Source organism: Barbus barbus (assembly GCF_936440315.1).
Source record: "Barbus barbus genome assembly, chromosome: 4".
NCBI classification, from domain to species: Eukaryota; Metazoa; Chordata; class Actinopteri; order Cypriniformes; family Cyprinidae; genus Barbus; species Barbus barbus.
Genome location: NC_136732.1, coordinates 16,381,581 through 16,394,618, shown reverse-complemented (window position 1 = coordinate 16,394,618; position 13,038 = coordinate 16,381,581). Strand labels below are relative to the sequence as shown.

The 13,038-nt window shown below is 36.8% G+C and overlaps 1 protein-coding gene across 3 annotated transcripts in view; it reads right to left on the bottom strand.

Moving 5' to 3' along the window:
- Positions 1–13,038, bottom strand: part of LOC306860871 (syntaxin-binding protein 4-like) — a 56,872-nt gene that overhangs the window by 25,824 nt on the left and 18,010 nt on the right. For 2 of the 3 annotated variants that reach the window (XM_079402856.1, XM_079402857.1), the window contains exons 3-11: positions 10,970–11,065; positions 9,150–9,219; positions 8,861–8,935; positions 4,477–4,556; positions 2,883–3,006; positions 2,629–2,770; positions 938–1,044; positions 676–817; positions 465–537 (exon numbers count right to left, since the gene is read on the bottom strand). In XM_079402856.1, the coding sequence (XP_079258982.1) occupies positions 465–537; positions 676–817; positions 938–1,044; positions 2,629–2,770; positions 2,883–3,006; positions 4,477–4,556; positions 8,861–8,935; positions 9,150–9,219; positions 10,970–11,065 (909 nt within the window). The remainder of the gene's footprint in view (positions 1–464; positions 538–675; positions 818–937; positions 1,045–2,628; positions 2,771–2,882; positions 3,007–4,476; positions 4,557–8,860; positions 8,936–9,149; positions 9,220–10,969; positions 11,066–13,038) is intronic. The other variant, XM_079402858.1, reaches the window with a different exon arrangement.

Here is a 13,038-nt window from a genome sequence, read left to right as displayed (position 1 = left end):
TCTTAATAATTTTTGTGGATTTCAAAATTTATTTGAAAAGAAGTCTTTTGTAACATTATCAATGTATTTACTGTCACATTTGATCAATTTAATGCATCCTTGCTGATTAAAAGTATTAATTTCTTTTTTTAAAGGTACTAACCCTACAATTTTGTATTTATGAAATTTTGACTCAAATAAATGTATCTTTTTTTTAAATAATGTTGATATATTTTTCTGTAAATTAAAAAAATATTGCAGCAAAACAATGTAGTATTATAGAAAGATCTTGTGATTGCACAAAATGCACTCGTTTCGAAAGGTTATGAAATTAGAGCACTCCTTTCAAAGCGGAAATACGAGCCTTATAAATAACAACATCTGCACTGTTCATGTGGGTAATGAGAATGGGAGGAAACTAGCTGTAAAGCTTATTAAGATGGAGTTAAGGGGGTTAGACATATGAGTCCACCTTCGTGACGTACCTGAAACCTGTATGTCTGGAGGGCAGATATCCAGGGAGGATGAAAGCACTGGAGCCGTTTCCTCTCGTCGCATCTACAAGAAGAAAATTATGAAGTATTGCATGCTTAGCAGAAAGACCATGACAAGTGTGTGTATTATGTAAGCCACAAGACTCTCTTGTTGTCGAAATGCCAAAGACATGATATGAACTGTATACTAGTAAACACTGACCTCAGGAGATTGGACATGAACCTTTAACCGGCTGGAGTTGTATCCGTTCCCAACTCCCCTCTGAACTCCATTATGTAACGATGGGCTGTTGGAAAAAGGTCCTTTTCCTGGGATGAAGGCAATATCCACAACTGGTTCCTGACTTCAAGGGCAAAGAACAGGGATAAAAGATATATTGCGTGAAAGAAAAAAGTACAAAGATGCTGATTAATTATTAAACATTGATCAAAAGACACAAAGCTACACAGAACAGAGTGAATACCTGATTTTGACTTTATTGAGCACACTTTTAGCCTCCTCATACGTGACTCCTATCAATGACTCCTTGTTAATGGCGATAAGTTGATCTCCGGGTCTGAGCCTTCCATCCTATAAAGCCAAAGGAATGAAAATCCTTACTAAATGTTGCCGATCAGTCACAATTCATGGCAGACGTTCAGTTTGAGAAAGCTGTGCCAACAGGATCAACAGGAACATAAGCCACAGCACAACTCATCACCAGGTGGAGACCTCTCTCATGTCACAGAGGACACCACTACAGCAACTCCATCCCCTCTGAGACACTAAAACTACACAACTGTGGCAAAAGTCTCTGATTTGAGGGAATCCTATCCACTCCCTATAGCATTTCCAGAAATTGGAGGTTTAGAGATGCACGATATATTAGCAGTCATATCAGTACTGGCCAAAAATAATCAGTTTTGCTTTTGGTGCACCTATAACACAATTAAAATAATGTTTACTTAGAGCCTGTTAAATTTATACATGGCATTTTGTATCTTTGCCGTTTCTTAAGGTGCATTCGTGCCATGTCGTAATTACCGGAATTAAGCCAGAATAAGCCAGAATAAGCCCAACTTGCCCAACTTGTAAAAATCATTCACATCCTTGTAGAACTCGTAATTACAACTTGTAAACTGGAAGAGCTACAACTTGACCACCTACCACCCGACCACCTGACATTTCTTTTAAAACAGAAATTTTAAATTTTTCTGCAATTTAACCTGTTTGTAAATTTCACTGTATGTACATGATGCCTGGAGATATTTAAAACTCAGAGCTTTTTGTTTGTTTTAGTCTCACAAATTTTATACTGATATTTGATATCTGCCAATACATTGGTTATTTGCTTAAAAATAGAAATTATTTTTATATAAATTATAAATAAACGATTCAAAACAGACATACATGGGACCTTATATAATAGGTGTCGCAGATGGCCAACAATCCGACACTGAAAATCTAAGTGATATTGAATATCTGCGTTTCAGCACAATAGCCCTGTAGGTGAATGCTACAGCTCCCCTCCCCATTCTGAGTTTTATATTCCACAGAGAGGGCGATGCCCTAGACAGCCTTCTGTACACCTGACCTCTGCAGTCTGCTGTGACAGCAATGGCCATCCCCAGAACAGCCCAGCAGAGCCAGGGAAAACACTCAAGACAATATAAAGCAGGGGATAAATTGCTAAGACGGTTTCCAGGAGATGTCTACCTGCTTAAGAGGAGACCTTTGCACTGGCTCAGGCTATAACGCACTACTCTGACATTCTAGGATGTCATCCTCACTTTAATCCTAACCCCCTCTGAGATAAAGATGGCTAAATGTGTTAAAGCTTAATGGTAAGAATAATGGCGGAATAGATCTGCTGCTGCGACAAATCTTGAACAACTGGAAAAGCCATTGGGCAATCAAATATTGGTCATTGGGGGGCCTTGGAGTCAAAAAAGGTTGAGAACCACTGCAATAAATGTTTTTTCTTTCCTTCTTAATCCAGAACTAGTCTCAGATCAAGCTATATATTTAACTGTGTTTTTATGAAGCTGGTTCTAAATAGATTACAAATTTAGCAAAGTAAGTTTAAACGTTTTGATGAATCACGATTTCTGTGTACACCCAGATTTTGAACAAACGTATGCACACATAGTTCATTACAGAGTCCCACTCTCTCACCCGATGACAATCTCCTCCAGACAGCACTTCCTGGATGAAAACTGCAGGGCCATCAGGTCTGTTGGAGCCACCGCCGATGGTAATACCCAGACTGCAGGAGTGAGCGATTGATATCAGCTGAATCACCCCTTCACCTGGATGACTGAAACCAAACACACACACAAACTCTGTATTACTAGAATGAACTGTTGGTTAAAATAGTTAAACAATTCAGTAAGTAAACTTTACACAACTAAATCATTGTTTTCCAGAACCTTAGGGAGCGTAGCAAGGGTCCTGTATTGTTGTAGTTACTCTGAGACCCAGCAGGACTAAGTAACAAAGGACTTTGAGATCTGGATGAAGACCCTGATGATGTGCTGTCCAAGTATCTGCCTGCTTTAGCACAAAAAAGATGGATAAAGACGTGAGTGAAAAATTTATGATCACAAAATGTCTAATATCAACCTTGACATAATACTAGGTAGTTAGTAATTATGAAAACATTTATAAGAACCACCAGAGGGCAGTGACACAATCCATCAATTCATCTATTTCAACAATAACAGCGGTTTCAGTATCTAAAGAACTAGAGTGCTAAATGAACTAAATTAATTAAAAATCAAGATACAAAACTTCTGCTTGTTATACACTACTGTTCAAAATCTTGGGGTGAATAAGCTTTTTATTTACTTATTTTTAAACAAGTTAATAGTTTTATTCAGCATGAGGATGCATTGAATTTATAAGGATATTTATAATGTTATCAAATTTTCTATGTCAAATAAATGCTGTTATTTTGAGCTATTTATCAAAGAATCCTGGAAAAAAGTGTATCACAGTTTCCATAAAAATATGAAGCAGCACAACTGCTTTCAGCACTGATAGAATTTTTCTTGAATATTTCTTCAGTTTTGCCATCATATGAATAAATGACATATTAATGGAAAATAGAAAACAGTTATGTGAACGATTCAAACATTTACACAGTAGTGTACCTAAAAAAAGGTGTGCTGAAATCAAGAGAAGCTGTCATGCTCATAAAAAGTCATGAGTTTAAGTTTGCAAATTGAACTTTGTATCGTCAAAGAAAATGTCCAGATGAAGACCTCTGACCAAAGCTCTGTCTCATTTGCACTTTTAAATTAAAGACTCGAATGAAACTTTTTGCTGTGCTTAAAGCAAGTTACATCATTAGAATATTCTACACTGAGGGGAGAGCAGGGATCAGACTGAGCAGCCAGTGCATGAGCACACGCTTCGCTCCCAAACACTTTTCCTGTGGAGCGTCTTTCCTCCGGCAGGAACAGATGTTCAAAATTGCATAATGGACAAATGCGCTGTCTTAAGCCATTTTCAAGGGCTGATTTATTTGTACTCTAAACATTATAATTATAATTGACTTGAGTACAAAAAAAAGAAATTGTTTTTCAAAAACACAAACAGTTTGTATTTCTCCAGTTTTACATATACATACACATATATACATATACATACACATATATACATACATATATATATATACATATATATATATATATATATATATATATATATATATATATATATATATATATATATATATATATATGAGAAAGAGTTAAAATGTAGGCGTTAAAAAGAGAGGATGATGAAGAAGAGATGTGATGTGAATTTCTCCCTCTCCTCCTCCAGTTGTGAAGATCATATTGCATGAATCAGCATTTCATAACCTTTGTTATGTCAGGGAAGTAGTGAGGTTAGGAGAGAGACATTCTAGTACACCTGAGCACAGAAATTTATTAATTTACAAAAGGCAATACCATGACTTTAAAATATGTACATTTCATGTACTGTAAACTTGACAATGACTGAAAAATAGAAACCTACTATGCTGAATAGGTGAATTCCTGGTAGATCCTGTGCTGCTGTTTGAGCCGTATTTTTCAAGAAGCTCTGTAAATTCTTGCCTACACAAAGACGGAAGAGGAATAAACAATAACCACAATGTAACCAACCAAGAAAAAATAAATAAAATTAAATACAATCATAAAAACAACCCAAATACCTTCAGACACCGAAATGACATAACAGTTCTTACTGCCCTCAGATTACATAAGAACAGCTTGCACTGTTCCAAAATAATATCATGTCAATTAATTCATTTGTGAAGGACTCGGGAATGTTATCTACAGTCCAAATATGCTCTAAGCAGATATACAACTATCTAGAGGGCAGCAGACAGTGATTAAAATATTCCACATCACTACAAGAAGGAAAAAAACATGGCAAATGTTAAAATAAAAAATAAAATAAATCATAATTTTGAACAATAGCTGGAAATTATATAGCCTATATAATCTTATATATGTTATATATAGGACCAGCTGTTTTCCAGTAAATGTGTTTATGAATTTGTAGTTGTCATATACTGCTGGAAAACAACTGGTCCTACCAAATCATCGTACTGTTACTGAAATATATAGCAATGCCAATGGATTTTGTGATCGGCCTATTGAGTAAAAATAAACATGCTGAGTTCTCTTTAGTTGGGCTATTTAAATATTCCCCTCCATCTCAGTCCATTTTCCCCTAGACACCTCTTGAGTGTCAAATATAGGTCAACAGAAATGTCCTGTCACTGGACTCAAACCATATTCAGTTATGGACATGTGTTCATTACGCACTGGAGCACAGCCTCAGCCACTGGCCTCTTTACCTACATGCAGGTGTCCCTGAGTGGCTCCAAAGACACATGCAAATCTGAGCAGACCTTTGCTTCTTTAAACTACAATGCAAAGCAACTTTGTGGGTTCAGAAGGCTATACAAGGACAGCCAAGATCTACTGTAGACCCACAGACATCTGCGTTCCTCCATACCAGAGCTGATTCATATTTATTCTAAGCCCAAAATATCTAGGTGTACTCAAAGTGACAGCTTTCGAAGTACATGATGCAATGCAATAAGAGCTTTTTCCTCCTTTTCCTTCGTCCTCAGGACGGGTTATCGGTGCGGATTAAAGGGAGAGAGGTCAGACAAGGTTGTGATGCATATGGTAAGGACCTGACTCTAAAAGGCTTGAGTGTTGTCTCAATAAACCGCCGTGGATACATGCACATTCTAAACAGTCTTCCTCATAAATACACACACAAACAAAAAGCCCAGAAATGCTGCACTCAGTCTTTCGGTCCCTGAAGACTTCCAGGTTGTTGATATGCGGGTGAAGGCAGCGGAGGTCTTTGCATGGAGGCAGCGGCGTAATCCCTTCAATGCGCATTGGTTAAGGGCAGAACGCAGATTAAAGCATGGAAACGCAAGGACTCATCTCATCATGGCTTAAACCGTGAGTCTGTTCTCATTCTCCCACACTCTTGCTCCCTCAGTATCTCCATGCATGCAATGCAGGGTTCTTCCTTCATTCATACAATCTGCTGCCAGTCCAGAGCCATGGGACTGAATCTCCTGCCAGTCTGTCCATATGTAAAGTTCAAAAGTACACTGCGGTCATGCCACTGACTCTCACAGTAAACACATCTGGGATTCTGCATAATATATGTACCAAAATCTGGATAAATACCTATTAATCTTACAGCCAACAGTAGCTCAGTAATATATAATATCCTTGTATTCTAGCGGCTTACTCACTCATTTGAACTAGAAGCTGCACTATTCTGTCTAGGAATCACAACATTATAATGTATACTGAAAAAAAATTATGTAGAAACTATTTAGTGACAGTAAATTGTAAAGTAGGGGAAATGAGCAAGCACAAGTACATAAACTAATACATTATTATAATCAAAAAGTTTTGGGTCAGTACAGTTTTCTTTAAGAAATATATACTTTCATTTTTCAAAGATGCATTACATGGATCAAAAGTGACAGTGAATCTGCTATATTGTTGAAAAATATTGTTTATAAAGTGTCTAGTTTATGAACAAAATTATTCATCTTTCATTGAATTATTTAACATGTCGTCTAAGGGGTGGACATTCAAATGAAAGATACTCAGGTCAGATCCATAGATCAATATCAGTGAGAGTGTTTAAGCGATTACAAATGCTGGTTAAATGTCACTGTGGCAGGTTGGTGATGAAAGGGACAATTAGCAGTAAAGTCAGAAAAAAACAGCAAGAAACAACTCCTTGGCTTGCTTAAAAAGCTAAATATTCAGAAATATATATTTTTTAATAATTATGAATTTTATAACCTGAATTCCGGAAATGTTGGGACGTTAAATTTGAATGAAAACTAAAAGACTTTCAAATCACATGAGCCAATATTTTATTCACAATAGATCATAGAGAACATAAATGTTTAAACTGAGAAATTTTACGCTTTTATCCACTAAATGAGCTCATTTCAAATTTGATGCCTGCTACAAGTCTCAAAATAGTTGGTGTGGGGGCAACAAAGGGCTGAAAAAGCAAGAAATTTTGAAAAGAGAACATCTAGCAACTAATTAAGTTAATTGACATCAGGTCTGTAACATGATTAGCTATAAAAGGGATGTCTTAGAGAGGCAGGGTCTCTCAGAAGTAAAGATGGGCAGAGGCTCTCCAATCTGTGAAAGTGCGTAAAAACATTGTGTAATACTTTAAAAACAACGTTCCTCAACGTCAAATTGCAAAGGCTTTGCAAATCTCATCATCTACAGTGCATAACATCATCAAAAGATTCAGAGAAACTGTAGAAATCTCTGTTTGTAAGGGACAAGGCCGAAGACCTTTGTTGGATGCCCGTGGTCTTCGGGCCCTCAGATAACACTGCATCACTCATCGGCATGATTCTGTCATTGACATTACTAAATGGGCCCAGGAATACTTCCAGAAACCACTGTCGGTAAACACAATCCTCCGTGCCATCTGCAGATGCCAACTAAAGCTCTATAATGCAAAAAGGAAGCCATATGTGAACATGGTTCAGAAGCGCCGTCGTGTCCTGTGGGCCAAGGCTCATTTAAAATGGACTGTTTCAAAGTGGAAAAGTGTTCTATGGTCAGACGAGCCCATATTTGACATTCTTCTTGGAAATCATGGATGCCGTGTCCTCCGGGCTAAAGAGGAGGGAGACCTTCCAGAGTGTTATCAGCATTCAGTTCAAAAGCCAGTATCTCTGATGGTATGGGGGTGCAAAAGTGCATACGGTATGGGCAGCTTGCATGTTTTGGAAAGCACTATGAATGCTGAAAGGTATATAAAGTTTTTAAAATAACATACGCTCCCCTCCAGACGATGTCTATTTCAGGGAAGGCCTTGTGTATTTCAGCAGGACAATGCAAAACCACATACTGCAGCTATTACAACAGCATGGCTTCGTACTAGAAGAGTCCAGGTGCTGAATTGACCTGCCTGCAGTCCAGATCTTTCACCTATAGAGAACATTTGGCGCATCATTAAATGAAAAAAAAGTGTCAAAGATGACCACGAACACTTCAGCAGCTGGAAACCTATATCAGGCAAGAATGGGACCAAATTCCAACACCAAAACTCCAGAAAGTCATAACCTCGATGCCCAGACGTCTTCAAACTGTTTTGAAAAGAAGAGGAGATGCTACACCATGGTAAACATGCCGCCATCCCAACTATTTTGAGACCTGTAGCAGGCATCAAATTTGAAATGAGCTCATTTTGTGCATAAAATTGTAAACTTTCTCAGTTTAAACTTTTGTTTTGTTCTATTGTGAATAAAATATTGGCTCATGTGATTTGAAAGTCTTTAAGCTTTCATTTTATTCAAATTTAAAGAACATCCCAACATTTCCAGAATTCGGGTTGTACTTATACATTTAAAAAAAGATTTTGAACATATACGTTACAGTTCAAAATTTTGGGGTCTGTCGGATTTTGTACTGTTATTGAAAGAAGTCACTTATACTCATCAAAAATACAGCAAAAACATTAATATCGGTAAATATTTTTTAGATTTTAATATTTTAACTAATGATTTTTTTATTTTCAAGTGTAATTTATTCCTGTGATGACAAGCTGAAATTTTAGCAGCCATTACTCCAGTATTCAGTGTCACATGATCCTTCAGGAATCATTCTAATATGCTGATTTTCTACTCATAATAGCCTCCTTGCTGAATAAAAAAAAATGTTACTGACACCAAACTTTTGAACGGTAGTGTATATTTTATAATTGTGGCTATTGTGCTCAATGTGGTTTGACAACTTAATGTTTTTTATTTGGAAGCTGCTTTTAAAAGAAACTTTTCTAAAGACTTAATGGAAATGAAGTTTGTGATCTTCAGGATCGATCAGTGACTTACCTGGCTTCCTCGTCTCTGGCTATGAGAAGGCGCATATGATTGGTTGAGGATGCTGCTCTAAGAATGTCCACCGCTCTGCAATCAAACAACAATATCAGACATAAAGTGTTTTAAAAGTGCCTAATTTTGCAGGTAGAGGACTTTTCTGTTAAAAGAGCTAAAAGAGAATAAATGACCAAAACATTGCAATCCTTGAGACACTTTCAGACTTCATTTTCTCTATAGCCATCACAGAAAGTTTACACAAACAGAATAGAATATAAAAAAAATAGGAGAGCAAGGTATGTACCGTTCACTTGTCACGCCAATCAAGCTTTCACCATTCACCTCCAAGATTTGATCTCCAGGCTGCAGGTTTCCTAATAAAACAATAATAAAATAAAACCATAAAGACCATAAATAAAAACCCATGTAATAACTTAACAAATATATTAATATTACATACTATATAGTTACATACTATAGTATACTATATATATATCTTAATACTTGCCATATAAAGACAGACTACTGTTCAAGGGGGTTGGTAAGATCTTTTTCAAAAGAAAAATATTTCACAATTGTTACTGTTTTACTGTATTATTTTTTTTAATCAAATAAATGCAGCCTTGGTGAGCATATAAAGGCCTCTATCAACAACATTTGAAATAATCACACCAACCCCAAATTGTTGAACGGTAATATGCAGTCATTAAATCTGTAGTCCACTATGAAGGAGTCAAAAATGAAGGCATTTAAGAAATAAGAACATAAAGAGCTAATGCTGAAAACTTAAATAAAAAAAAAAAGATACTTTTTTCATGCTAAGGTAATTGTAAGGTGACTGTGATGTGAACTTCAATGCTGCTGACCTTGACCATAAAAGTTCCTGAACAGCTCTGTATGAGAAATAAAAAAGTAAATAGCCCAGAATAGATTCCCAAACTGGCCATCATTACTGTTCATTACTGTTCATCATTTAGTGCCATCCTTTGGCAACTCCTCAAGTGTTTTAGCAAACTGTGACAGTAGAAGATACAGCATACAGCCCTCAATCTTTGTTTATTTCCGTAGGTCATATTAATAACATCTCTCTCAAATGTAGGTCAGGGTTACGTCTCCTCGACCCCTTCTACCATCACTTCAGATATATCTTGTCAGAACAAATCAAATCTGGAAAGGAACAAGCTGTTAAAGTCTCAAAGGGGTCACCTATGTCCACTCATTTTACTTCAGCCAAATATCACCTTTCCAGTGTCAGAATTTACAGTCACCCTGGAAAATCAGTACTGTGAAAAGCTGTCTAGATTCCCTCAGAATATCTGTCTGCCAGGTAAATACCAGCATGCTTGGTTTGTCTTTCCACCAAACCAGAGATATCAGCCAGGAAGCTTGCTGACTTCTCTGAATGGGCAGCTGACAGGAACCGTGTGTTCAGGACTAAAAACAAGCAAAGCCCCCTCAGAGCGTATAAGCTCCCATATACCCCGTGCTCGGCAGCAGCAGAATGGGAGACAGACTCTAATTCCAATCCGTCAGGGGCATTAACTCTAAGCACAGGAATGATGCTAAACTCCCCTTTACACGTGAGAGACTTAAGCAGAGGTATACGCAGTGAGACAGACAATCTGTTTCACAGAAATGTAAACAGCTGAACTGACACAGTTTCCTTTCTAATTTTGTGTCTGAATGTTCAAATTTCTCAGGTTCAGTTTATGTGGCTATTATACTTCACATTCAACAGATTTCTGTATAAATGTAAATCTTATCTCTAGATGCCACAGTGGATGCTTTGATTGATAATAACAAGATTGATTCATTTTGATTATTAGCAAAAGCTGCTGAATATAATGTGGATCAAAGCTATTTAATTAAACTCACTGGTCACAGCAGATTTTTGCTGGTAATAATGTGATAATAATAATAATAATAATAATCCAATAGCTAGACCAGCACCAAACCAACATAAACTAGCCTGGACCAGCATGGAAATTCACACTGGTCTATAACTAGGTAACTATAAATTGATGTTCTAACATTGTTTATAAATTTTAGAACATCAAATGTTAAGGCAAACTGTGATTTTTTTTTATTTATTTATTTTTTTTATTAATCTTTGATAAAACTTACCTTCACTGGAAGCAAGACCACCAGGTAAGATCCTCTTCACATAAACACCATATTCTTCTCCTGTTAGTTCTTTCACACCACCGATCACTTTGATTCCTTAAAAAGAGACAAAGCATGCTTCATTCAAAGACCTTGTAAAATATTATTCTTCCATACTTTTGTTTAGGTGTTGATATTGTATTTTTCAGTCAAAAAAATGTAAGCAAAACACAGAAATCATACCACAGTTCCTTACATTAGGACTGCATGGCCATTTTCATTGTCAAATGAATGCCACTAAATTGCCAGTATGCACCGACAATTTGCTCACAGGTGACTGTGAAATTAAATATCTGAACATTTGCTATTGTTTTTTGACAAAACATTATTTTTCTATCTAAACAAGAGGCGATAAAGCAGATTTATGATGTTTACCATGAACAATAGACAGCTTTACCTGATGCCTGCTGAAAGCTTTAACTCTCATTCGTTCCCTTTTAGAAACCCAAAGCCATTTTAACAGTTAAAAAAAACATTTGACATTGAATGTAGTTTGTGCTGTGTGTATTGTAAATTGTAGCATTCACTACTACTCACAGGGCGGGCCAGGCCCCCCATTGCCCGCCCAAGGCGCCGGGACTGACGATACTACGATATTTCTTCAAGCAGATCGTGGAGACATTTTTATCGTCCACGATCAAAAATCGTCATATCGCACACCCTTACCCTAAAGCTTTTGAATGGTACTGTACATTAAATTATTTGTCACTTCTGTAAGGAAACTAATCCTAATGTAAATATGATAAATACTGCACCCCAGCTGCTGTAGATGTGTCCATTTGGGTCTCATTTCAAGTCCGATAATAGAGGTCTTAAACAGCTTATGTTCAAATGATTCTCCCTAAAGACTCAAATGATTCTCCCTAAAGACTGAAATGAGTTTATTGGATTTCAGGGGGCCACAGCAACTCTGTAAAGCTCCAAATCTCCCTGGTGACAGAATGAGCTTCTTCCAGTGATGTATCCTGTTTCACGTCACTGAGTTTAAATGTACTGAGGTTAAAGGAAACCTTAAAGGCAGTTTTACATCAAACAAAATGAATGGTACCTTTGAAATACATTTTAAAATCACTTTAAAAGTATTCTCAAAATACTTTTTGTGTGCAAAGAAAACAAAAATAACGACTTTATTCAACAATTTATTCTCCTCTGTGTCAGTTTTCATTGCGTGTTCACGACAACATCACGAGTACCACGAGTATTCTCGTAGCTTCATAACATTACGGTTGAACCACTGATGTCACATGGACTATTTTAACAATGTCCTTATACCTTTCTGAGCCATGATCGTGGTAGTTCCCTTGCTGTCTATGGAGGTGTCAATAATAGGGCTGGGCAAAAAAATAGATTTTTCGATTAATCGTTTTTTTAAATGACGTCGATTCGATATCGATTCTCAAAAGCGATCTTTTCCGGTATTTATTTCAGCACACATTTAAAACAAGATCTGATTAATGTGATTCGTATCATTAGTCTTCTCCACTAGATGTCACCTTTATTTGCCTTGCGCGATGTTACAATAGTAAAGCCTGTCATTCATTCAGTGCTTACCATGGCGGAGATTAGGCCTGTCGCGATAATTAAATAACCGTCTAATCGCGATTATTTGATCTAACTGCTGTTGTTTCAGACAACCGCGATTATTGTGATTTTATACGGCACAAGGGGGAGTCATACACCAAAAGAAACAGAAGAGCACCAGTTTGGTTTTCATGTGAGGGACATAATTATATTTACATTGATAAATTTAAGTTTACAGAAGCTCATCTTCCTTCTGCTGCAGCTGTCAGTCATTCTCCACTCAGCATTCAAACATAACGTCACGTTCAGTTATGACAGTCAGCACAGTAAAACTCTCTCTCCAAGATGATATATCCCCATTATAATACTTCATGTGTAGATAAAGGTCTGGGGATTTGCAAAAAATGACTTTATCTTGCTGGAGTTCATTGCTCTTTCTTTTCTCTTCTCTGTGTTTGTTAGGGGTGGGCGTATCAATCCTAATATCGATAGTATCGATACTAACGTTG